The following is a 27,022-nucleotide window of genomic DNA, read 5'->3' on the forward strand; positions in this document are numbered from 1 at the left end:
CGTGTGCCTTGCCGGCCTTCATAGGTGCTCGCTAACAGCACTTTCCCCTACAGTCTGTTAAGGCTACACGGGGATCTTTGTCTTTGTATGCGAGTGTCGCGCATGCAAACTGCGGACGCAATGTCCCTGACAGCTTTGCATCAAACATCGCCATCGTCATCACCCCCAACATCAAACATCATCAACGTTCATCCCTAACAACGACCGTCAGCATCATAATCAGCCCCCGACATCAAAACATCGCCGTCATCGCGCATTGCACATTCGCCATCACCGCCGCATTGCAGCACGACACATTACCATCACCACCATCACCCCGCGCATTGCACATCTCATCATCACCACCACCTCTGCATGACTGATCACCGTCGTCATCCCGGATTGCACCACATCAACACCATCACCAGCATCATCATCACCAGCATCATCACCCCCCCCCATCACCGCTCTCTGCAATGGGCATGACCCACAGCAACACCCCCATCACTGCTGGTAGCGCCTCCTCCCTCCCTCCCTACTCCTCCGCGCTGCAGTGAACAGCCGCGCACTTCACATTGCCGCAGATTCTCTTGCTCGACGACCACGGCAGGAGGGCTGGGGTGGTGGAGACGGCGCACATCACCACCATCACCGAGCCGACACGCAGATCCGCGCACGACAGCCACCAGTGCACAACCGTAACAGGGCACGCGACCGAACCGTCGTCTCAACTGACGCAGGCCGGGCCCTCATCTGTCTCTGTCTCTCTCGTCACCTGCGCCCCCTCGACTCCATCACCCGCCCCGTGACGGCGGCACAATGCGCGAGATCGTCCACGTGCAAGCCGGCCAGTGCGGCAACCAGGTCGGGTCCAAGGTGAGAGTGCGCAGCTCGGAGTGTGCAGTCCTGTGCAGTCCTGTGCAGAGCCCGACTCGCAGTGCTCAGTGCAGAGCTCCAATCATCGAGTGCACAATCCGACCGGCACTCCCGTGTAGTATATATCGCGACTCAGTATGCAGTGCACATCTTGACTCGTGTAGACCGGCATAACCCGGCCGTGCTGGATGTGTTGTGATGCGTGCTGCAGTGTTCGCAACATGATCTATCAGTGGTGTATCACGATGGTGATGTATTACAGTGATGGCGTATCACAGTGATGATGTATCACCATGGTGATGTATCACCATGGTGATGTATCAGTGATGGTGATCTATTACAGTGATGTATCAGTGATGGTGTATCATCATGGTGATACATCACGATGGTGATACATCACCATGGTCATGTACCACAGTGGTGATGTATCACCATGGTGATACATCACCATGGTCATGTACCACAGTGGTGATGTATCACCATGGTGATGTATCACGATGGTGACGTATCACGATGGTGACGTATCACCATGGTGACGCAGCACCATTGTGATGTATCACAGTGATGTATCACCATGGTAACGTATCACCATGGTGATCTATCACAGTGGTGATGTATCACCATGGTGATGTATCACGGTGGGTGTGAGAACGCCCCGATGTATCACGGCTGGTGAATGCGGCGCGGCGAGCGTGTAACCCCCCCCCCTCTGTCTGCATTGTATTCATGCAGCGAATGTCTCTGCCTTTTGTTATCTGCGTAGTGTCGCCTCCCTCTCTCTCTCTGTTCCGCATGCCTCTCCGTTGGCACAGCATTCGCATTGGATCGGTGGCGCAATGGTTAGCGCACTTCGCTTCGAACGGCCTTTAAAGGGTACCCGGTGCGGCGTTTAAACATCAGCGATGGGGAGACAAAGGCGGCCAGGCGTGGGTGTTGGCCACAACACACTCTTAACTGCTCCTTCATAAGTGCTTGCAAACAGCGCTTGCCCCAAAAAGTCTGCGAAGGCTATACGGGAAATCCTTGTCATTGTCTTATTATACGCACAGCCATTTCTGTTCAATCCAGTGATGGATGAGGAGGGGGGGAGGGAGCCTTCGTCATCGCTTGCGCAGGATCGTGGTGGGCGAGTAGGGGGCTGCTTGACCTCGCCACGTGCGGTCAAATCGGGGGGCGGGCGACAGACGCCTGCGGCTTTGCGACCGCGTGCTCTGTCTTTGCAGTTCTGGGAGGTGATCAGCGAGGAACATGGCATCGACAGGACGGGCTCCTACCGCGGATACAACGCGCGGCTGCAGATGGAGAGGATCAACGTCTACTACAGCGAGGCGACGAGTGCGCTCCCTCGACCCCCCCGGGACCCCACCGTGCCCCCCCTGCTCCCCAACCCACCACACATGTGGCCAGGGTCGCTGCCCTCTCCCCACTGGAGACTAAACCCAGGGACACGTCTCTCGGGCGGGCCTGGGTCTCTATCAAAACTGTGCAGCGTCCTAAAAAACCAGGGCATTATCGGGGCAATCAGGGCTTGACAGTTCCTGCCATTCGATACACAGCTGCTTGGGATGGTCCGGGTCAAACTCATATCTGGTGGCAACCTGAGCGCCAACTGCAACCGGGCAGTTCGACATCCTGGGTTCCGGCTAACGAGATGACGACCGAGACACCGGGTGCACGATGACTTACGCCGGGGACGGGAACCTTTTCCCTCCAGAGGGCTGGAGAGGGCTTTCAAGATAGCTATGGCGGGCAACCACACAAGACGCACACTCACACACACCTCAGCCATTATCTGATGATGATGGGCAAAATACTGAGGGCCCGTCGTGTTTCTAAAGTGCACAGTGAAAAATATTCTCTACAGTAGCCGATTAGTGCTGCCGAGATGCTTGCGGTGACAGATACATTATTGTTTGCGCGCTGTTTCACAATGGTAGGCCTCGTGTGGCCGGTCAGGCCATAGGTTCCTGCCTCCTGCCCAAGGGCCTCAACAGTGAGGCCACGGTTCTGCATGGAGACCGTGAGGGTTGCAGGGTCCGGATCTGCCTGAGCTACAATCCCACGGGGCTTGAAGAATTTCCCTACACAACCTCGACGGTTCTATGCTTAGCATCACTATTATTATCATGGCTAGTACCACAATAGCAACAGTACCGCCATCGCTAGCATGAGCACCACTAGCTTCATCATCAGTATCACATCACCAGCACAAGAATAATGCGTACCACCATCATCAGAACCACCGTTTTGCACCATTACCAGCAAGAGCATCACTTAAATTATGAATAACACCCCCATCACTCACAGAACCATCATGATCACCACTACCACCACGAGCACAGCTAACATCACCTGCAGCAGTGTCACCAGCAGCAGCAGTAGCAGCAGTGTGTTGAGGCAGATGCGGTGTGCAGTGCTTGTCAGATGCTTGTGACCCAGGAGGGAAAATGGCTCCGCAAACTCCAGAACTGAAAATCGGCCAAAATCTGAAAGGGCAAAATTCATTGCCATGGGAAGGAGGGGTGGGACAGGGAGCAGTTTGCGGGCAGAGCACGATCGCCAAATAGACTCCAGCCCGAACCAAATAGCCCACTGCCATTAGGACTACCACTGACAATGCCGACTAGCCGACCATTCACGAGGTCTCCCATAGTCCCTAACCCTGCGCCATATTAGCAAACCAGACACTGGTACTTGCCCTCCCACTGATCTTAATCCTAACCCCACCTCTGGACTCCTCCTTGTCAAACGCCACCTACGGCACTTTGCCCGGGACCCTTTTTCACCGTTTGTTCACTTAAAAAAAATTACATAAACAACGATCAGTAAAGTTTAACACGTAGGCTTTCGTGACCAATATTATCCATGAGAGGTTTTCTTTTTAACCCCAAAAAAACCCCTCTATTATGAACGATCAGTAAGACAAAATGATAAGACTAAAGAGAAACAAAACAACTCAAACGTTCCGTCGAATGCCTGGGCCCGATTTCTCAGTACGTGGTGACCCCACCAACGCTCCGTCGCCGACCGGGAACGGTGCCTGTTGCTTCTAGATTTGAAGCTTTCGTGACTGCAAGGATTCATACTCTTAGGTTTTTTCGGTAAAGTCACGTAGGAAATAAATAAATAAATAACAATAATAGAAATTAAATAATAAATCACGACGTTTCGGAGGCAACACAAGCTTCCTTCATCAGGTGGAATCGTCACAGCACAATTGCTGTATCAAGTAAAGAGAAATCCCAAGAGACCCGACCTTGTATATATACTGGTTGAGGGGGGAGGAGCCAGGGTAGACCCCTGGAGAGGAGTAGTTATGATAAGGTCGGTACGGCTGCTGCTGCTGAACCTGAGCCTTTGTTAAGTAGACTGGTTGAGGGGGGAGGAGCCAGGTGCCTGTTGCGTCAGTGTCGGCGCTCACAGCAGTGGGCCTGGTTGTTTACGGGGCTGACCGCCGGGGGCCGTGTCCCTCCCAGAGGTCGCAATCCGGTACCCGATACCTGCACCCTACCCGATACCCGGCTACCCATACCCGGCCCGGCCAGGTACGGGTACCCGTTTGCGACTCTGGTGCGGCCGGGTACGGGTTCGGGTAGGCCGTGATTCACTGGTGAGTCACCGTTTGTCACTCATTTCCCAATGTCTTGTCTCTTCTCACAATTCAAGTTCCTAGAATCAACCCATCCGCGCCTGCAACATGGCTTCATCCCAGAGGTCGCAATCGGGTACCCGTACCCTACCCGATACCCGGCCGGGTACGGGTAGGGTACGGGTAGCCGGGTATCGGGTAGGGTACGGGTACCCATTTGCGACCTTGGTGCGTACGGATACGGGTAAGGAATCAAAACCCGTTTGCGACCTCTGGTCCCTCCCGTTCGCGCAGGTGGCAAGTTCGTGCCGAGGGCGATCATGGTGGACCTAGAGCCGGGCACCATGGACGCAGTCCGCTCGGGGCCTCTGGGCCACATGTTCCGCCCGGACAACTTCGTGTTCGGTAAGCTGGGTGATGGTGAAGGGAGCGGGCCAAAGGAACCGTTTTGGCCACCAACAAAAAGTTACTTGAAAATGTTGACATCAAGTCGGCAAACGTAACCACTTCATTCATACAACTGCTGTGCTGCATGGGTGCTACCGTGTTCGTGGAGGGCTCATGCCCGTAACGTCGGGCAACCTGTAGACATTTGTAAGAGATCAAACTGCTTATGAGACTCACAAAAATGCCGAGATATCAATGTCTGGTCTACGGGCGCACTTGCCTGTAAGACAAGGCGCTGCCCCGCTTGTGTAACAACAACAATGATAATAATTTGACTCAGGAAAGCCTCACCAAGTCTCAAGACGCCTTTTCAAGAGGATCCTGTTTTGGCCATTTCCATCATTGAGTATTTTGTTGGCTGAAAACGGTATACGGACCAAGGTAAAACTCACCTCACACATAAGGGGTAACGCTTCAAGATCCTCACAGATAGATTCAAGAATCCATTGCTGTGTACTACCTTCTCTCACCCACCGCACAGCCCAAGTCAGTGGCGCTGCTGTCGAGTGTGCAGGCGGTGCGACTGCGCCGACGCCCAAAGGCCGGACGGATCCAGGGGCCGGGCCATAAAGAGGGAGGACATTGGATTGGGGGAGCCATTCCATTCATTCCTTGCACAGGGTCCCATGCCCATCAGGCGACGTCACTGGATCAGGCCTGCGACACCTGGCATTCACCTGGCATTCACCTGGCATTCACCTGGCATTCACCTGGCAGCCATCCCACAGTGGAGTTGGCGAGTGTCGGAAACTCGGCTCCCCGGGCCGATACCGCTCATCGGCGCGATGGCCTTGTGCCCCGCAGGCCAGAGCGGTGCGGGTAACAACTGGGCCAAGGGCCACTACACGGAGGGCGCGGAGCTGGTGGACTCGGTGCTGGACGTGGTGCGCAAGGAGGCGGAGAACTGCGACTGCCTTCAGGGCTTCCAGCTAACGCACTCGCTGGGCGGGGGCACCGGCTCGGGCATGGGCACCCTGCTCATCAGCAAGATCCGCGAGGAGTACCCCGACCGCATCATGAACACCTTCAGCGTGGTGCCCTCCCCCAAGGTGAGAGGAGAGAGCTACGAGGTGGAGGACGATAGTACCGGTACTATAACCCCGACCGCATCATGAACACCTTCAGCGTGGTGCCCTTCCCCAAGGTGAGAGGAGAGAGCTACGAGGTGGAGGACGATAGTACCGGTACTATAACCCCGACCGCATCATGAACACCTTCAGCGTGGTGCCCTCCCCCAAGGTGAGAGGAGAGAGCTACGAGGTGGAGGACGATAGTACCGGTACTATAACCCCGACCGCATCATGAACACCTTCAGCGTGGTGCCCTTCCCCAAGGTGAGAGGAGAGAGCTACGAGGTGGAGGGCTATAGTACCGGTACTATAACCCCGACCGCATCATGAACACCTTCAGCGTGGTGCCCTTCCCCAAGGTGAGAGGAGAGAGCTACGAGGTGGAGGACGATAGTACCGGTACTATAACCCCGACCGCATCATGAACACCTTCAGCATGGTGCCCTCCCCCAAGGTGAGAGGAGAGAGCTACGAGGTGGAGGGCTATAGTACCGGTACTATAACCCCGACCGCATCATGAACACCTTCAGCGTGGTGCCCTTCCCCAAGGTGAGAGGAGAGAGCTACGAGGTGGAGGACGATAGTACCGGTACTATAACCCCGACCGCATCATGAACACCTTCAGCGTGGTGCCCTCCCCCAAGGTGAGAGGAGAGAGCTACGAGATGGAGGACGATAGTACCGGTACTATAACCCCGACCGCATCATGAACACCTTCAGCGTGGTGCCCTTCCTCAAGGTGAGAGGAGAGAATGACGAGGTGGAGGACGATAGTACCGGTACTATAACCCCGACCGCATCATGAACACCTTCAGCGTGGTGCCCTCCCCTAAGGTGAGGGGGCTCTAGATGTAATACTATTGGACTGTGGCGCTAGCGGGCTGTGGTACTAGAGTACTGGGCACGATCTGACGCGTGTAACGAGCACCGGTCTTGAGCCATCCCTGACGCTGCTGCTGGCGTCTTCTCTAATCGGGCAAGGTGAGGAGACACCGGGGGACTGCGGTCAGTGACGCGAGCATTAGCCGTACCCCCCCAAGTACTGGACCTGACACTCGCACTGACACAGACTACTCCGTGACCACGTGCGTTGCCGAAGGCGAGAGGCTCTGGGGTCGTGCCCTAACAACAACGACAACATTGGCTCGAACTCGAATGATAACCTAGGCCCGCCCAACTCTAGCCCCGACCCCCTGACCTCCACGACGAACCCCCCCCCCCCCCCACACTCGATGGAAGCCGTGCCGCCCCGCAGGTGTCGGACACGGTGGTGGAGCCGTACAACGCGACGCTGTCGGTGCACCAGCTGGTGGAGAACACGGACGAGACGTACTGCATCGACAACGAGGCCCTCTACGACATCTGCTTCCGCACCCTCAAGCTGGCCAACCCAGCGTACGCCGACCTCAACCACCTGGTGTCGGCCACCATGAGCGGCGTCACCACCTGCCTGCGCTTCCCGGGCCAGCTCAACGCCGACCTGCGCAAGCTCGCCGTCAACATGGTGCCCTTCCCGCGCCTGCACTTCTTCATGCCGGGCTTCGCGCCGCTCACCAGCCGCGGCTCGCAGCAGTACCGCGCACTCACCGTGCCCGAGCTCACCCAGCAGATGTTCGACGCCAAGAACATGATGGCGGCGTGCGACCCGCGTCACGGCCGCTACCTCACGGTGGCCGCCATCTTCCGCGGCCGCATGTCCATGAAGGAGATCGACGAGCAGATGCTGAGCGCGCAGACCAAGAACAGCAGCTACTTCACCGACTGGATCCCCAACAACGTGAAGACGGCCGTGTGCGACATCCCGCCGCGCGGCCTCAGCATGTCCGTCACGTTCATCGGGAACAGCACCGCCATCCAGGTAGCGACGGTGACTTCGCGACGCGTTGTCCGGCCCTCCAACCCCTCCTCCTCGTCATCGGCCACAGATCACTGTGGTCCACAGCTCCGTACTCACTCATCGCTGTAGTCTCTCTCCCCATCGCTGTTAAGACCGCAACTGTCGATAATGCCAAAGGTACTTCTCGAGTGATAAGGGACGCGCGACTTTACACAAACTATGACATGCTTAAATCTTGATCTAAAGCTTTCGTGACTGCAGGGATTCATATTCTTGGTTCTTTTGGTAAAGTCACGTAGAAGGGAAAAAATAAAATAATATTAATATTTAATGTTTTATATAAATATTATTTTATTATTTCCCTTCTACGTGACTTTACCGAAAGAACCAAGAATATGACATGCTTCTTAGCTGTATGTACGGTAGCGGCGGTCACCGTGTGTCACGTGTGTATTTGTCCGTTCAATGCAGAAACAAGCAGAGTCGATTGCGACGCGGTGGCGTCGTGGGCCGTCGTCATTGTTGTTGCAGCACGCGCGGGATCTGAATCTGCGTCAAATCGATGCATCCCTGCAAAGGGCGCTGTAGCGACCGCTGTGAGGAACAATATCATACTCTGTGGGTCTTTCGGTAAAGTCACGCAGATAGAAAAATAATAGATCACAACGTTTCGATCGCAACACAGGCAATTGTCTCTCTTCAGGTGAGTCTCTCACCTGAAGACGATCGCCTGTGTTGCGATCGAAACGTCGTGATCTATTATGTTTCTATTCGCGTGACTTTACCGAAAGACCCAAAGGGTATGAATTCCTGAAGTCACGAAAGCTTCAAATCAAGAAAGCCGTCCCTTGGTGTGGACCAATAAGTTTCAAGGACAATGCATATATTATCATAGTGTGTTTTTTGTTTGCATTTCGACTACAAGTATTGTGGTTAATGCAGACATGAATCTTTGTAAAAAGGTTTCAGTTTTGTTGCCAGAAAAAAGGGGGAAACCCCTATTATTATTATAACATCTTGCTTGTCCCCCTCTCTCTTACGTTTCCTTTGCGTGCTGCTACCGACGTGTTATTCTTACCCTGATCAAGCCTCTCTCGCGATGCCTTTGCGCTTTTTAATTTAGCCTGCATCCTCCGCTGCTTGTCAGTGGCCATGCCAAGCATGAATAATCCCTTTCCCCTCATTATTCACCGTCAGAACGAGCATCTGCGCCGCCGTCTTGGGCACCGGCTATATTGTGTCCTTGCCCGAGCGTTCTTCATTGTTGTGATTTCACCTTGTGGTTGTGAGGCACTTCCGTAAGCTTCACAAGAGCTACAACCCAATGCGTATGTCCTCCCCCCCCCCCACACACACTTTAGTGATCTTGCAAATCCAACGCGCAGGGTGCCATCTGAGTTTAGTTCAGGAGGCGAGAACAGACCCGTCTGGACGAGAAGATTCCTAGACCCGGCCAAAAAACAAGTTTGAGAAAGCTTGCGACGAGAAGCATGACGAGATGATAAAACTATTTACGTTGAACTTCTTTAGCACCATACGTAGCCAACCGTGCTAATCGCGGATGTGAGAATCGTGGTGATGATGGACCGGAGATTCTTATATTGATCGTGGAATATTTCTGTTAAAAGTTGCAAGGCTCCTGAAATAGTTGAAATACCAGCTGACCTGCTTTAAATGTCTCTCTCCGTGTTGCTCTGTCCCTTTGTGCCCCACTCTGTCCCTGTGTCTCTCATTCTACGTCTCTGTCTCGCCGTATGCTTGCATCTGTCTCTGTGTCTTATGTCCCTCTGCATGCCCCCCTGCTCCTCAGTCCCCCCCCCCTCTCCGTCATTGGCAGGAGCCATTCAAGGGCATCTTGGGGCACTTACATTTCTCTCTGTCTCTTTTGTCCGTTTCCTTCGCGTCTAGCTCTTCGTATTATCTTTGTCCTGTCGTCTCTTTCCTTTCTTCGTGTGTGTCTGCCTGTGTACGTGACTCTCACTGCTTGCCTCTTCCTCCATAGCGCTCTCCGTGTCTCTATCTCTCTCTCTACTTCTCCCTGTGCTTATCAAGCGACCCCCACGGTTGCCAAGCGACCTCCGCGGTTGCCAAGCGACCCCCGCGGTTGCCAAGCGACCCCCGCGGTTGCCATGCGACCCCCACGGGTTGCCAAGCGACCCCCACGGTTGCCAAGCGACCCCCACGGGTTGCCAAGCGACCCCCACGGGTTGCCAAGCGACCCCCGCGGTTGCCAAGCGACCCCCACGGGTTGCCAAGCGACCCCCACGGTTGCCAAGCGACCCCCACGGGTTGCCAAGCGACCCCCACGGGTTGCCAAGCGACCCCCGCGGTTGCCAAGTGACCCCCACGGTTGCCAAGTGACCCCCACGGGTTGCCAAGCGACCCCCATAGTTGCCAGTTGACCCCATCTGGCTCTCCTCTGGCCTCGTCCCTCCCCTCCCCAGGAGCTGTTCAAGCGAATCTCCGAGCAGTTCACGGCCATGTTCCGCCGCAAGGCCTTCCTGCACTGGTACACGGGCGAGGGCATGGACGAGATGGAGTTCACTGAGGCGGAGAGCAACATGAACGACCTCGTGTCCGAGTACCAGCAGTACCAGGACGCCACGGCCGAGGAGGAGGAGGGCGAGTTCGAGGAGGACTACGAGGAGGACGAGGCGGAGGAGGAGGACGCGGCTCCGCACGAGAGTTACTGAACATGGGCGCCGCCGTGACGGATCGAACGCGACACCACCACCCAGGCCGGAACCACGGCGATCGCATAGCTCCACACGTAGCCCACACCATTCGCTCGAGCCCTAACCCATAGTCAATAGTCAACCCGTAGCCTGGCCCAAGCCATATGGCCTTTATCAGAACCGTAGCCCGAACACAAACCCTCTCGCTAGCCCGAGCCATGAACCCAAGCCAGACACTAGCCCTGACCCATACAACAAACAGCTCTATCCTGATCCACAGGCTTCATAGAACCATAGCTAGCCCCCACTCAAAACATAGCACTGCCCATGACACTAATCATAGCCGACTGTAGTTTTTCTCACAACTAACATCAATAACACTAACTTTAGCTGTAGCGCTACCATACTCCACATCCCCAGTTCTAATACGGAGGCACGGAGACAATACCTGAATAAAGAACGAGACCCCTAGGCTTAGGCATAGGCCTCGATTGAATTGTCGCCCTCGGATAAGTCTAGCTGACGTTGGACCGCTAGGCCTAGCGCTCTCCCTAACCTTGGTACAAGTCTGTATCCAAAACCCTCGGCCCAGGGTTCTACAGCGGAGCCTGTGGATCAAGTGCAATGTTAAGGCCAGTGGCTTGGTGCAGTAACCATGCTTCAACATCTCGCAGCTGCTGTGCTCTGGACCAGAGCCCGAACCCCGTCTCTAATCCCGACCTGCCCCTTCTTCTTGTCTCCCATGCATGGTCGCAGTGCCCATTAGCACCATATCACTTTGGTCTCCCGGGATCTACAACCATTTCCCATTGGTGGTGGCAGCAGTATTATTATTCAGAGTAGCAGCAGCAGTGTGTTTTCACCGTGACTCCGTTGTGTGTTCCTTTGCCGATCTCAGATAATGAATGAAGACCTTGCTCCCTCTCACTGTGCGTTAAAGCCCCCACTCCCTCCTACCCCCCCCCCCCACCCCATTCAGCTTATAAATAAAGCCTGCGTAAAATGTCAAATGGCACCGTGAATAAACGTGCGGCTTGTGCACACGGCCACCACGCGGTGCGTCCTCATCACTCGCTGTGCCAACGGCAGCAGCACGGGTCTCGCTGCTGTCCATGGTACAGCGCGCACTCGGGGTGCCCCGCCTACGCTGGGTAATCGATAACGGGCGGCTGTGGTTTCGGCCCCGCTTCACGTGGCTGCCTAGGCCTCGGCAAGGTAAGGTAATTTTCCCTTTTTACCGGGTTAAAGGGTAAAGGTGTCGACATGCCAAGGAGTAAGGTAAAGGGTAGGGTAAAGGTAGCTCGGAAGAATAACCCGGTAGGGTAAAGGTAGCGCGAAGTATTACCCGGTAAATACGGCGCCTTGTTTACCACTAAAAGCTCAGTGGCGCAGTCCGTGGCCTCCATTTAATAAGTAATATTGAAAAAAAAAACTCTTTTAAAAACACGCTTTTATGAAATGTACTAGTAATGGCAGAACTCCACGACTCCAATTACAGCCAACGTCAGTTGAGCGTGGACAATTTGACCCAAGCCGAAACATAACATTTAAAAAAAATGTTTAAAAACAGATATTTTTATGAGAAAATATAGTGTTGTCATCAGTATGACATAAGTATACCAAGTTTGCAGTCTATACCATATTGGGAAGTGGGTTAAAATTGAGTTACAAGATTTGATGATACAACAACAGTGAGTTCAAAGAAAGCGTGTAAAATTGGAATCATCGAGAGTATTCTATAGGAATAAAACGCTCTACCTAGCATTTGCCGTTATAAACCTTTTTCATGTTTCGTAGTACCCCAGTAATTACCCTGTAATCGGGTAATTTGTATGGGGTAAGGGTAAAAGGTAGGGTAAAGTTAGGCTCGTTGCTTTTTACCTTACCTGCTACAGGGTAAAAGGTAGGGTAGAGTGATTGTATTGTGGCAAGGTAAAATGTAAGGTAAAGGTAGGCTTGCTTTTTTACATTTTAACTTTTACCTTACCTTGCCGAGGCCTATGGCTGCCCGAAGTCCAGCACCGAGGAGGCGGCGAGGGTTGACGGGTCGCCGCACGGCCGCTGTGAAACTCCCTTCGCCGTGGGCGGCGAAGAGCGGCCGTACCCTGGCACGCCAGTCGAAAGTGGTGCCGCAGAATGTATTGGACTTCACCCGTTCCGACCGCGTGAGATATAGTGTTTCCCCCTCGCACGCGTGGGTTTTCTCCAGGTGCTCCGGTTTCTTCCAACGTGTCAACACTCATTAATTGGTCAATAACGCCTTAATACATAGAGGACTGTGGAGCTTGGGCAATTGTTGGCTACAGCTCACGATTTGGCTGCTGTCTTCCCGCTTGCCTGCAGTTCATCCTTGTGCCCGGTTCGTCCTCCGTCTTCGTGCGCGAGCAAATTCTGCACGGAGGTGGCGCGCGACAAGTGGAAAGCGCGTCGGAGCGTTCGCTCTGCCCATGCGTAGAGCAGGGATGCACACTCAACAGAGCCACTGTACGCAAGGACAACGCGTCACTGCTGTGGTTTTTTTAAAACTGTATTAACGCACGCACACACACACACACGCGCGCACGCGTTAAGTGGTTGGTTCGGTGTAAATACAGAGCACCGCACGCATCCGCAACACAGTTCACCACCAACACCCTCCTCCGCCTCACGCGAGGCCTGGGCTCGAGTCCCCCGGGCGGTGCATGGCACCAAACCTCCGTCCGAGCCGCCCCCCACCCTCCAAGCCGTCGTCGACCCGAGCGTGGCACCGTGGCACGCACGGCGGTGCCGACATGGGCGTGGATCTAACGTTTCGCATCACGACCTAACGGCGGTTTTTAACACGTAGGCTTTCGCGACCAATATCATCCGATTCCTCCTGCCTGAGCATTACATCGCGTCGATGCGGACCGATAAAAATTCGACGCCATCGTACCTGAACGACGCAACGACATCCTGCGTGTTTTTAATCCAAAACGGAACCCCCCAGCACGTGGTGGTTGAGGGGCGCATCACGGCAGAACGTCGCGAGTTTGGGTTCCCTGCCTCGTGGCAGCAGTTGCCGAGAGACGCACGCAGTGGACACACGAGGGGGGGGGGCAGATCACTCGCAAAGGAAACGCACAAGAACCCTTTCTGACGAGTGTCACAGCGGGCGGTAACGCAGCAGATTGAAAACGTTCTTCTTTAGGCGCAATTGGTTCGTTGCTTTTCATTGTCGAGTTCATGTTTCCTAATCAAGGCACTCCTCCCCTCCAATCTGCTTGCAAAGAAACGAGAACGCAGGAGAAGCCGACTTGCTACCTCCCCATCTGTGGCGTTACCTCGGCAGTAACCCTGAATAAGAGAATTGGTCCCCCACTTCTTGAAATGGGGGGGGGGGGGGGGTAGCACCCACGACCCTAGAGCGAGCGGCTCGCGACGGGAAGGTCCTGAGGTCAAATCCTCCGGGGTCCATATCACCACCCTTTGTGCGGAAGTCAACGAGCGAGTGCCCTATGGATGGACTTACCCCGGCCACACGAATGTGGAATCACACCGATTACACCGCTCATCTTAACAGGCAATCACTTCTGGGCCACGTTCCTCACGGAACAGGGACGAGTCCGGGGCGGAGGGGCGGTGTCAATGTTGGCACGGGTATCGAGACGGTGCCACCACGACGCCTTCCGTGGTGGCTCGCGGGGCAGAGGAGGATCGGAGCGGCGACGAACGCCGGCTCCGGAAACACCGCAAGCGCTGCTGGCCACCACCACCACCACCGCCTGCACTGACCACCACCACCACCGCCTGCGCTGACCACCACCGCCGCCTGCAGGCAGCTCGGGTGGGGCCGGCACGTGGCGCCGTTCTCCTCCAGACTCCCGAGTCCGACCTAAGGCACGAGCGGGCTAAGTTGCACACCACACGCACACTGCAGACACGACGCACACTGCAAACACGACGCACACGACAGACACAACACACACTGCAGACACTACACACACTGGAGACACGACGCACACTACACACACTGCAGACACTACACACACTGGAGACACGACGCACACTACACACACTGCAGACACTACACACACTGGAGACACGACGCACACTGCAGACACGACGCACACGACAGACACAACACACACTGCAGACACTACACACACTGGAGACACGACGCACACTGCACACACTGCAAATACGACACAACGCACACGACGCACACTGCAGACACGACGCACACGACGCACACTGCAGACACGACGCACACGAGTTTATAAAAGGCGAGGGCTGCATGAAGCCCAGGAATGTACAATGCATTTCTTAAGTGAAGGCACTTTGGCAGGGCCCACCGTGATTTCCAGGGACTGGGGGATTCGGGGACCCTGAGGACGCCCCTCTTCTGTCACTCGCTTTGGACGCACTCTGAACCCCGGGGTCACGCCATCCAGCCTCTCAAAACCAAAGTCGGGTGCTCGAAAGAGGTCGGGCGGTGCAGGCTGCAGGGTTCTGACCTTTGCGTGGAGTTACGGGGCAGCCTTACTCGACATCTGTGAACAAGAGCTTCACATTTCGATGTAAAGCTTTCGTGACTGCAGGGATTCATCTTCTTGGTTCTTTCGGTAAAGTCACGTAGAATGGAAATAATAAAATAATACAAATTAAATCCTGCATAATGCACTGGCATAATATGACTTTAAACCCCCCGCCAAACCTCCTACGCATTTCACAAGTAGTACTAATCGCATATCTGCATTTGCCATAAATATGCTAAATTCCTATTGATATGCAAATTATTTTGTCAAGGCGCTCTTCGCCCCTCCAACCCAGCTGTCTGAATGACACACCTGGGGTGTGTCATTCAGACTGTCTTCTCGACAGACCTGTTCTCCACCTGAGGACGGCTGCTTGCGTTGTGGCCGAAACGTCGTGAGAATTATTTATTATGTTTTATTTTTATTATTTTATTATTTCCATTCTACGTGACTTTACCGAAATAAAAATCATCATTTTGAGTTGGAGTATCTTCTTCCGCGTGGGGGGAGGGGGGGTTCTCTTGCTGGCCACCCTGGGTTTCTCCCCGCATGCAAACAAATACCCAGGGGAAGAAGTTGGGGGGAAAAAACGTGGGTATGAGCGAGGTTTTTTCCCGGGGTAAATAAAAAAAACCAGGAAATGTTAAATTATTTGCCGTCTTGTGAAATAACAAAAAACAATAACACCCTAGGAGGCTGCAGAATCCCAGGATGAATCAAGTGTGAGAATGGTACCAGGCTTGCAACTCGGCTCCCCAAAGACAAAGCTCCCCCCGTGTAGCCTTGAACGGACTTGTTGGGGATAATGCTGTTAGCGAGCACCTATTAACAACACCGGCACGACACACGAAGGGGTGGGTTGGCTAGCACCACGCTCATCCACCTTTGTCTCTCCCCAGTGGGGATGTTTACTACACGCGGAACCAGGCACTCATTTAAGGCTGAGCCGACGCAAGGGGGAGACCGAGGATCGGTTCAGATAATCGTCAGCGACGTTGGCCGCGAGAAGGCATCCAACTCGGTTGGCCTCTCCCCCTCCGCACACACACACAAACACCGCAAGCATCGACACGGCACACGACTAACACTAAATCTGCACGGCCATGCAGCCCCGACGATAGCGGGTCACGGGACGGCTCCGCCTGCAGGCCGTCCCAACACGAAGGCCATCGTCACGACACGCGCACGGGGGTTTCGGCATGAATTCCCATCGTAAAAGTCCGCGCATCAATGCCCAACGCAAGGTCACAACAGCAAGGCACCGTCACAACACGCGGTCACAAGCGCAGCGCCGCAGATTCGGGTGGTTTTTTGTTGTTGTTTTTACGCGCGGTTACCATCAGTGCCGGATTAAGCTAGTGCGGGGCCTGTAGCATATGTTATTAAATGGCCCTAAATAAATACAAAACTAATTTTAAAATTTGCAGTAATTGTATTTTTCATTTGCTATACAGCAAGATAATACGACAAATCGCTAACCTTGAACACCCAATCGTTCATAAAAGTTGAAGGCAGTATAGTACTATAGTAACAGAGCAAGTGCAGAATCACGGAACCGGAATTGATAGCTTGAAAGCATTTAGCGCGGGACCCTTGAAAGTGCGGGGCCCGTAGCATTTGCTACTTTTGCTACGAGGATAATCCGGCACTGGTTGCCATTTCGCTGCACGTGTTCGCGTGACAGATACAACTCTGTGATGTGACACCCCCCACACACACCCCCCCGAGGGGGGCCCATTCAGTACTGCGTACCGCTAAAACCACAGCGAGAACGTTGCAAAAGTAAAAACAAAAAAACGAGAGGGAGCCATTCGCGGCCACCTCGCTCGTCGTGATTGTCAGTTGCGCATGGATTCTCGAATCTGATGAAGGGGGGAGCTTCGTGTGAAGCGTCCCAGTGGCGTGGCCTCCCACTTGGCGGCGCGTAGCCGCGGGCAGCCGGTTCCACGCTCCCCGCCGCTCGCTGCGGATAAAATGCGACGCCTCTTTGGGGCCTCCGTCCGGAACGTTCCCGTACGCGGCTTCTGCTTCTCTCTCCCCCTCCTCCCTGCGTCGAGCTTCAAATAGGCGTCCAGATCGACTCGGTCGATATTTATGATTTTGTAGACCCGGATTCAATCCCCCCGGGGAGTCTTTCTCCTCCATTCGGAAAGTCGAGGGATTCGGCATCTTGGGGCCCCGATATCTGCGCTCCAATTTGTTTTTTTTGCAGTCGAGGAATGCCCCCCGCGTACTCTCTGTTGGGAATCTCTCCCGGACACAGCTCCGTGCACTCTCCGTAACGCGGTGACTGGAGCCGAGGGCGAATCCCCGCCAGGAGGGATCGTTCTTGATTTGAAGCTTTCGTGACTGCAGGGATCCATACTCTTTGGTTCTTTCGGTAAAGTCACGTAGGTAGAAAATAAAATAGATCACGACGTTTCGGGCGCAACACAAGCGTCCGTCATCAGGTGGGAAAGCATGGTCTGCTGTCGAGGCAGACTGTTAAAAAAGGTTCAGGAGGCCGCTCTCCTCCTATCTTACATGATCATTTCTCACGTTAACATCACTAGCCTCGGCCACTTATTTATGCCCCTTGGGCTACACCCATTTCAAACCTTTAAAAACAGTCTGCATCAGCAGCAGGCCATGCTTTCCCACCTGATGACGGACGCTTGTGTTGCGCCCGAAACGTCGTGATTTGTTTTATTTTATACCCACGTGACTTTACCGAAAGAACCAAATAGGAGGGATCGTCTCACAGCCTTGGCATCACTTCCTTTTCGCACGGTCACAACGGACGCATCTCGCTGCGGGCCCGAGCATTTGACTGGCTCTGGTCTCCGCTCCTCCGGCTTGTCCGGACGAGGACGACGCGGAGTGAAACGTCACAGTTCTTGGTTGCGCGGTGACTTTTGCCGCGATCGGGTAGCACAAGTTGCTTTCGTCCTCTTGTGGAGTGGGATAAATGTACAAGATTGTCATCGAGACGTCGTTTCCTTGACGGGCGGTCAACGTAACGGTCACAGGTATTGCAGGCCCCGTGGGTTTGGCATTAAATATTGTACTGTGTTTATAAACATTACTCATTACTGCATAGTGATATTGCATTGTACTTAATAATAATTACAGCCTTTTGTCAATCCGCTGCTGGATGAAGGCCTCCCACGTGACGTCAGTCACGGGGATTGTTTGACTATACAGATCCCATACCCGCACCAACTGGACATCTGTGAAAAAGAGCTTCATAGCTCATCGGATTTCTCCAGCATAAATAAAGATTCTCACACATTGTCCAACGCCGTTTGACCGAACGCGTGTTTCGGCGATACGCGGTGCACTAATTGAGGTACGTTTTTTATCCTGGACACGGTGGGGGTGGGGGGGTGAAGGGTGAGGGTGAGGGGTGGGGGGTGTGAGGGGGTGGGGGTGTGGGGGGGGTGAGGGGTGGGGGTGAGGGGGGGTGATGTTCCGGATGGAGGCGGTTTGACACCACCGAAAAACTCCAACCCCTGCCGCTTCGAAAACTCGTGCGCGGTCCGCTTGCAAGTCCCTCCAGCGCCTCCACCACCAACATCGTCGCCGTCGTCGTAAGTAAAAAAAAACGTTTTCGGTTTCACGTTTTGAAATTTAGCTTTACGTCCCAATTTTCTTTCACTAACTGTGTGCGTTACTAACATGTGTATGCATGTGTCGTTTTGCTGTGATAACAAGGGCGAAAATCGCGTGGAAACTATAAGTTAGTGTGAGTAGGGGATAATCACCATCATCATAATCATCCATCGAAGTAACATTTTAAAATTTCACTTGTTTCATTCTATGTTTAATTCTATTTACATGTGTCTTTTTTTTTGCTACGTTATAGCAAGTCGGGGAAATCGTGTAGAATTAGCTAACAATGAGGGGACGGGGCGATAACTTCAGAACCCAGGGACGCTACCCCCCAGTTCTTTCCCTCGAGGCCGATCGTTTACTGACCGCGGTTTTTCCCAACGTAACCTCCGACCCCCCCGGCACGTTGGGCGAGGTCCGACTCGACGTTGAGTGTTGATGAAGGGGGGTGGCTAGAACGTCCTGCTGCTGCTAATGTTGCTGCTGGGTTTATTGGCTTCGCCACCGAGACGCGACCCACAGTCGGGAAATCGAACTCAAGTCGCTGGGTTCACTGCCCCACCCCAGAAAAAAAATCTGAAAACATTTCATACACGCACACACACGTGCACGCACACACGGCGTCAACGTCGGAGGTGAAAGCACTCGCAGAGCCCCGAAGCATTATCTGGAACGCTGGAGGACAGCGCAAGAGGCCACCGCGCCAAGTCCGGGTCCCTCACCCCGCCCACCGCCAGGGCCACCCCACCACGAGATCCCTCGCGACGCCAAGGGGCTGCGCCCTGCCACGGCCGTCCCTCACGCACGCGGCAAGTGGTACACGATGCAGGCACCAGGCCCCCCCCCACCCCCCCCCCCCCCCGGGCACCGGGGTTTCCGTCACGATCCCCGCTGGGGGCCACGTCGGGCCTTGGCGACGATCGGACGGGCTCCCTCCAACGCGGGGGAAGACCGACGACGCTAGCGGAACGCCGAGTTAAAGGCCTTTGAAGGTGCAGGAGCTGGAGAGGTCAGCGACGCTGGGTCGCGACGAGCTGCGCGGGGTGGGTCCTGAAGACAAGGTGACCTTTAGCATCTGTGGCCCAGGGTATCATGGTCATCCGGAGCAATTGTTTGGGGTCACCGTGGCCTGCGGATCCTCGGGGATTTCGCGAGAGACGGTCGGCATGTCACATCAGAGCAGGGTCTCCTTCGTGGAGCGGACACTCCCCCCGGATCCCCCACTCCTCCGGGGCCCCCCACTCCCTCCGAGCCCCCCACTTTCTCTACTTCGCCCGCCGCTCCCCGCGGAAGATTCCCCGCTCCTCCCGAACCCCGCGGTCCCATCGGCCGCCACGGTCACCCCGCACGCTCCCGCGAGACTCTCGCCGATCCCCGCAGTGCCCACGATCTCCATGGGGATCGCGCGGCCTCCCATCCCCACGAGGCCTCCGAGTACCCCGAGTCCCAGGGAACCGGCCGGGACCCCCGAGGCCCTGGCGTCCCCTGGGCGGGTGCCGTAGCGGTCCCGGACGATGACGTTGATGTAGGCCTTCATCAGCTTGGCCACCTCCACCACCTGCAAGGGCAACAACCGCAGCGGCTCGTTAAGGAGGAAGTCACTCGAGTCACGCGCCCTGCCGGCGGTCGGTCGCCTCCTTACCACTCTTCTGTCGCTACCACAGTGGCCGCTCTTCCCGTGAGCTTCACTCGTTGATTCCTCCACCCGTGCTGAGGACTCGGCCTCTACACCATTTCATCTCCCCCATCGTCACTGCACTGTGTCCGACCACCATCACCGAGCGAGCGAGTGAGCAAGCGTGTTTGCGAGCGTTCGCTTGCGAGTACCTGGGGCGTGTGGAAGAGCATCTCGCGTTCCATCACCACGATCTTGTAGGTGTTGTGCAGCGGCGCCCCGAACGACAGGATGTTCTCGTAGGGGAACGTGTCGAGGGGACTCGGCTCGCCGCGCCGGTACACGGACACCGCCGTGGCGCCCACCGCCAGCCACAGGGAGCACGGGAAGCCGCCCTCCTTGCACTAACGAGCAAAGACAAAGGTCCCCCCGTTAGCCTGTAATGGACTGTCGGAGGCAAGTGCTGTTGGCGAGCGACACCTCTGAAGGGCGGCCTTTCCCGCGTGGTGATGTTAGACGCCACGCCAGGCACATAGCGCGCAGAGAGAGAGAGATGGGAGAACAGCAGATATAGATACGACACAGGCGGTAAGGCATACACACAGAAATAAAAAGACAAAGGTCCCCCATTTAGCCCTTTACAGATTGTTGGAGCAAGTGCTGTAAGAGAGCACCTATGAAGGGCGGCACAGCACACGAGGGGCTGGGTGGCGCGTCGGGCGGTGGGAAATGAAACGAGTCGCTACCTCGACGTCGAAGAGCGTGGCGCCGTACCCCGACCACTCGCGCACAAGCGCCATGTAGAGCGCCATGGCTCGCTCCTGCCCCACGCCGTGCAGCCGCCGCCACTTGTCGACGACGCCGGCGCGCACCGCCTGCTCCTCCTCCTGCACCCACATCTCCAGCGCCGGCGTGGGCGCCGCGCTCGCCGGGCCCGCCGCCTGCCCCTGGCTGTGCCGCCGCTTCGAGTTGCCCCCGGCGCCGCTCGCGCCGCCGCTGCTGCTGTTGCTGCTGCGCCGGCTCCGCCGCAGCGTTCCGTCCAGGAAGCTGGAACGCTTCTTCTCCGGCGGCGGCGGCGGCGGCGGCGCCATCGGTTGGGGCTGCAGGGAGGTGACTTTGGTGGACTGAGTGACGCGAGCCCTGAGGCGGGCCAAGGGGTAGATGTCTTCCAGCGGGGGTAAGGGGGGCAGGCCTGAGGCTGTCGGTGAGGAGGCCAAGGAGGAGGAGGAGGATGATGAGGAGATGGCGGACGAGGAGGGGGAGGAGGCGGACGAGGAGGGGGAGGAGGCGGGGAGCGAGGCCAGCGCCAGGTCGCCCAGCGCATACTGCAGGCGCAGCGCGGACAGCTGCTGCAGCGTCTCGTCCGGAGCCGGGAAGTGGCCGCTGATGACCGTCTCGTGGGCCTGGGGGGGACGCGCGGCGTTAACGTCAATGTGACATCACCATCGCCAAAGCATCGCCATCACGGTGACATCACCGTGACATCACCATCACCACCACCACGACAACATCACCCTTAAAATGCCGCGAGGAAATCACCAGAACCAAATCGGCATTGTCATTGCTCCTCGTTCCGTTGAAGGAGCGCAGACCACAGTGGGTTCACTGTGCGGTCCGTCGCTTGGGTTGCATGGCCACGGTGGCACTTCTGTGGCTGTGTCTCTGCTGAGGACGCACGCCACCCGATAACGCCGTGCGCTAATCGTTGGAGTGTACCGTGCATCGGACACGATGACATCGCCGTCTCACCTGCTCGAACATGAACGCGAACTCGACGCTGTCGGGCGCCACGCTGTGCGTGTCCAGGAAGCAGTAGAGCTTGAAGTAGAGCTGAGCACCCTGGCCCCCCACACTGCCCCCCGCTCCTCCACCAGGATCCTCCACCTCCCGCAGCCCCCGCTCGTCCGCCAGCCTGTCACGCACACAAAGACAAAGACCCTCCCGTGTAGCCTTAACAGACTATTTGGGGCAAGTTCTGTTAGCGAGCACCTATTAAGGCCGGCACGGCACACGTGGGCGTGGGTGGCCAGCACCACGCCCGACTGCCTTTGTCTCCCCAATGGCGATGTTTACACACCACACCAGGTACTCATTTGAGGCTGAGTCGACTTAGGAGAGGCCCAGGACCGGTTCAGATAAACGTTACTGGTGTTGGCCGTGAGCGGGAATCGAACTCGGCACGCCGGGTTCGTAGCCAAGCGCTCACCGCTACACTACTGCTCCGCACGCACGTATACGCACGCACACATACACGCACACACGCGCACACACACGCACGTACACACGCATGTACACACGCGCGCACACACAAATACGCATACACACACACGCATGTATACGCACGCACACACGTGCACACACACGCACGCACACACGTGCACACAAACGCACGCACGTATATATTACGTGCGTTGTTATTATTTGTATCCCTGTTGCCATCATGCTCTTGTCACAAAATCCTCCTCCCGTACTCGGAGCATTCAGCAAAGTGAGAATAATAATAATATCTAGTGTGAAGTCGTTGTTTTTTGTATATTGTCTAGGCTTTAAACGAGAATGACATTCACAGGAGCGGTGGGGGGTGGCGGTCGTGAAGCGCACCTCTCGAAGCCGGCGAGCACGTCGGCGACAAGGGCGCGCGCCTCCACGGCGCGGTCGGTGCCGTCGCGGCGCTCAAACAGAGAGAACCAGTTCCGGCTATCCGCCATCGCCAGGCCCCGCAGCAGCTTCTCCACCACCTGGCCACGCGCGCACGCACGCACGGACACGCGAACGTAACGTGCACCTGCTGCCGTGCGCAAACATCATCGTTGGCGTTCGCAGGCGGTCACTGACGGCGCTCGCCGCGAAGACGCGTCGTGGCGCTGAGGGGGCCCGCACCTCGCCGGCGGTGGTGTAGGGGTGCACGGAGATGCGGCAGGCCCCGCCGCCGTGGCAGTGCACCGTGGCGCTCATCTCGGCGCGTGCCATCACGGCGCGCAGCTCGGCACGCGAGGGCACCGCCTCGCGCGGCCGCGAGCGCCGCAACGCGTCCTGGATGAACGCGCAGAAGAGGTCCGTCTCCGAGCCGGCATGATCCTCGCGCGCGCTGCTCACGCGCGGACACACACACGCACGCACGCACAAACACGTAAACACGCACACGTACACACGCACGCGTACACACGCACACGTACACACGCATGCACGCACGCGTACGCTTTAAGGCACAGGCAGATACGTCTGCCATTGAGAGATTATGCTCTCCGACAGCGCTGATGCTTTTAAGTCCCGACTAAAAACCACATCTTTTAAAAACACCTTTCTTCTAATGGCCTACATTCCTCCCTGGCTCTGCTCTGCCGCCCGGTTCTTTCTTTATTATCGTTGTCCTTGTGACGCACGGCGCCTTGAGACATTGTGCAAGGAATATAAGAAGTGTAAATCATTATTATTATTACTACTAAGCGTGCGCTAACCCCAACAACTTTACTCCGACCCTCGATCCCGACTTCCACCCCCCCCCCCCCAAGTCCAAACTCCCCCCTCTCATTCTCAACTCCAACTCCCAACCCCTGAGCCAACATGCCGACCCCCCAAAATTCCGTGACGGGCCCCCCCCCCCCCCCACCACTGCGTGCGCCCACCGCTTGAGGTGGATCTTGAGGTAGCGCAGCACGGCGCGACCGGGCGGCAGGGCGCAGACGGCGCACGCCAGCGCCTGCCAGAGGCGCAGCGCGGCGGCGGAGCCGGGCGCCGGGTGGGCGCTCGTCTGCTTCACCAGCTGCAGGTAGAGCTCGTCGCGCAGCGGGCGCAGGTGGCGGCACGCGCGCAGCACGGCCTGCACCGGCGGCACGGGGTCGGCGGCCGTCTCCAGCTCCTGCACCCGCTGGAACAGGCGCACCGCCTCTTCCTGCAGCCTCCCGTAGCCGCACTCTCGCTGCACTACGGGGGGGGGGCGGTCAGGGGGGGGTAGGGAGGGAGATTTTTGGAAATGTCTTGTCGCCGGGACACTGGCGCACATGGCCTACGCTTTCTACTTCTTGGCTCTAACCGCGACCCTCTGCAGCAACAAGCGGTAAACCCGGTGTGTGTTGCGTAATGCGAGGTGGGTCACGTGACGCGGCGTGTGTCACATGACGTGGCCGGGCTGCCCTGGGAGCTCACGGGAGAGGCTGGCGTCGCCGTAGGGAAGGGGCAGCAGTGGCGAGTGCAGCGCGTGCGGCGAGTAGCGCAGGATCGGGTTGCGTCGGTAAATCTGCTCCACTATCTCCGGATTCGCACTGTTGTCCTGCACGGGGGGGGGGGGGGGTCAGGAGATCATTATCATCATCATCGTCATCATCAACAACATCATCAACAACATCATCATCATCATAGTCACCAACATCGTCAACATCGTCAATCCTTCCTGCAGAATCACCAACACCATCGCCACGCTCATAGTAATCTCCACCACGATCACCAGACCACATAGCCGGGCACGGACACATGTGTGTGCATGCATACATGCGTTTGTGTGTGCAGAAAGCAGCAGGTGCTTGCGTGTGCACGTGTGTGTACATATGTGCGTGCGTGAGGAGTGGTGGCGCAGTGGTTGACGCACCACACTTCACCCGTATTCGGACCACATCCACAGTGGCGAATATCTGAAAATCAGTCCTGTACCACCTCTAGGCCGACTCATCCCTAAATAAGTACCTGGTGCAGTGTCTAAAAGCATCAGCACCGAGGAGACAAAGGCGGCCAGGCCGTACCGGCCTTCTTTAAGTGCTCGGAATCAGCACTTGCCCCGACATTCTGTTGATGCTACGGAGGAGGTGGGGGGGGGGGATCTGTGTGCGCGTGTGCTCATGTGCTCGTGTGCCCACCCTGATCTCCTGGATGAGCTGCTGTGTCGGCGTCTCGACGGGAACCTTGGAGTCGATCACCGACTGCACCGAGTCGGCCCAGCGCGACGCCTCGCTCTGCAGCCGCGTGTAGAGGCGGCACGAGTGCTTCCTGCCGTGCACCACGACGCACCAGTAGCCTGGGCGGCACCGTCACCAACACCGGCACGGAACGTCAATGCCCGACGCCGTCAACACGAGCCGCGTGGATGGGTTGCACGAGCGCTTCCTGCCCTACACCACGACGCACCAGTAGCCTGGGCGGCGACCTCGTCAACCAACGCAGCATCAACACTCAACGCGGAATATCGACTTTCAAAGCTGACACCACCAAAGGCGGCCACATCGTGAGTGGAGGCCGATGTCGTCCAATGGCTACGCTCGCGATGCGGGCTGCCAAATCACTGGCGGGGGGCATGGATCGTTTGGACGCTGAGGCGACAATTGCAGACTTGAGTAATTGCGACACTCCATGTGGGTATTGGCCAATGTCTGGATTCATCATTACGAAATGGGGAGGGGCATTGATGGCTCGCTCGGTTCTCATATGACGACGCAGTTCCTTTTTGCCCCGATTTCTACGCGTTCCATCGCCGCGCTTTATTTTTGACTTCCGCTTTTGTTCGCGGCAATTTGTCGTGAACCCTGCGTCACTCTCGTGAACGCCAACGAGCCCAGCCGGCGTTTCCCCTGGCGATCGCTACGCTCGGAGTGGCGGACACGACCCCGGCGGCTGGCTCTGCGTCGCGGTGTCACGGCCGTACCCGTGGTGTCGTCGTGCTGGCTCACGGAGCACAGGCTGTTGAGCACCAGCGTGCCCAGCTTGGGGGCGGCTCGCTCCGCGTTGCGGTAGCAGTCCAGCGAGTTGTGCGTGAGCACGAACCAGCGCTTCTTGAGCTTGGGGACGGCGCCGCTGTGACCGCTGCGGGCGCTGCCGGCCTTCCCCTCCTTGTGCAGCCAACCTGCGCAGGTGGGAGACGCGGGGGGGGGCAAAGCGGAAGAGCGTGAGCGTCACGGAAGCATCGCGGCGCGTCGCCGAGGACCGCACGGTGCGAGCGGCCGGAGCAATCACGGACGGCGCCATCGCCGTGGCTCTCGCGTCGCTCGTTCTGCAGCGAGCGTGCGTGTCCAGATGTGATGGCGTGAGGGTTGGGGTGAGCAACGTTTGCGAGTCGGCGATTGAGAGGGTGGGCAGAGGTGGGATAGAGGGGGTGACCAAGTCGGTGATATGGCAGCTCGCAAGCATGTGCCTGAGCGAGTGAGTGTGTAAGTGTGTGGCTGAGCGGGAGAGTCGGGGAGTGAGGGAGCGATGGAATAACAGAGTGACGAGATCGCGAGCGGTGAACGAGCCAGCAAGCAAGTGCTCGTGCGAGCGAGTGAGCGAGAAAACCACGTGGCGAGCCTCCCACGAGCTGGGGACTCTCACCGCGCACAATGAACTCCTGTCCGTCGACACGCGCATCCCCCTTGCTGCGCTGCAGCAGCGCGATCCAGTGGTGCATCTCCTCGGCTGAGTCAGCGTTACACTGCAGCACGCGCTCGGCCGTGATGATCACAAACCCGTGCGGCCTGCGGTTACGCACGCAATAGCATATGCACGCAATTACACACACACACGCACACAGCCATAACCACTAGCCCCAACTCCTAACGCCAATCCCATCCCCTAAATGAATTCCCAACCACTTACCCAAATCCCAAATTCGAATCCCGGCACCATTCCTAACCCCAACCCCAACTCCTAACCCGAAACCTAAATCCAACACCAACCACCATAACCCCAACCCCAAGCACCAGACCCGAACCCCAGCTCTAGCCACGACCCTGGCGGCACAGCCCCCGTGGTGGCTCCGGCGGTGACCCTTACCGGTCGGGGTTGTCGGACGCGCACACCGAGTCGATGACGCCCACGTCCATCGTGCCCTGCAGACACACGGAGAGCAGGTTCACGGCGCGCCACCGCATGTCACGCCATGTCA

General features: G+C 56.6%; 2 protein-coding genes across 2 annotated transcripts in view; one reads left to right on the plus strand and one right to left on the minus strand.

Moving 5' to 3' along the window:
* Positions 1-475: 475 nt before the first annotated feature.
* On the plus strand, positions 476-11,515 carry LOC144943514 (tubulin beta-4B chain-like). Its single transcript, XM_078871031.1, has 6 exons — positions 476-855; positions 2,079-2,190; positions 4,739-4,849; positions 5,696-5,940; positions 7,217-7,819; positions 10,243-11,515. Exons 1-6 carry the CDS (start codon positions 799-801, stop codon positions 10,489-10,491), a joined length of 1,377 nt encoding a protein of 458 aa, XP_078727157.1. The 5' UTR covers positions 476-798; the 3' UTR covers positions 10,492-11,515.
* Positions 11,516-19,434: 7,919 nt separating this feature from the next.
* The window catches only part of LOC144943515 (unconventional myosin-X-like), a 68,195-nt gene continuing 60,607 nt past the window's right edge, over positions 19,435-27,022 (minus strand). Inside the window, exons 34-45 of the mRNA XM_078871032.1 lie at positions 26,911-26,966; positions 26,470-26,612; positions 25,808-26,005; positions 25,026-25,183; positions 24,322-24,445; positions 23,802-24,099; positions 23,056-23,263; positions 22,777-22,913; positions 21,925-22,087; positions 20,922-21,578; positions 20,388-20,579; positions 19,435-20,118 (exon numbers count right to left, since the gene is read on the minus strand). Of these exons, the coding sequence (XP_078727158.1) occupies positions 19,735-20,118; positions 20,388-20,579; positions 20,922-21,578; positions 21,925-22,087; positions 22,777-22,913; positions 23,056-23,263; positions 23,802-24,099; positions 24,322-24,445; positions 25,026-25,183; positions 25,808-26,005; positions 26,470-26,612; positions 26,911-26,966 (2,718 nt within the window). The 3' untranslated portion in view covers positions 19,435-19,734. The remainder of the gene's footprint in view (positions 20,119-20,387; positions 20,580-20,921; positions 21,579-21,924; positions 22,088-22,776; positions 22,914-23,055; positions 23,264-23,801; positions 24,100-24,321; positions 24,446-25,025; positions 25,184-25,807; positions 26,006-26,469; positions 26,613-26,910; positions 26,967-27,022) is intronic.

This window comes from Lampetra fluviatilis, chromosome 31, assembly GCF_964198595.1.
Source record: "Lampetra fluviatilis chromosome 31, kcLamFluv1.1, whole genome shotgun sequence".
Lineage (NCBI taxonomy): Eukaryota > Metazoa > Chordata > Hyperoartia > Petromyzontiformes > Petromyzontidae > Lampetra > Lampetra fluviatilis.

Coding starts and splice junctions, on each gene's coding strand:
- LOC144943514 (XM_078871031.1), top strand. CDS start 799: ATGCGCGAGATCGTCCACGTGCAAGCCGGCCAGTGCGGCAACCAGGTC. Junction 2,191..4,738: donor CTACTACAGCGAGGCGACGA/GTGCGCTCCCTC, acceptor CCGTTCGCGCAG/GTGGCAAGTTCGTGCCGAGG. Junction 4,850..5,695: donor CCCGGACAACTTCGTGTTCG/GTAAGCTGGGTG, acceptor TGTGCCCCGCAG/GCCAGAGCGGTGCGGGTAAC.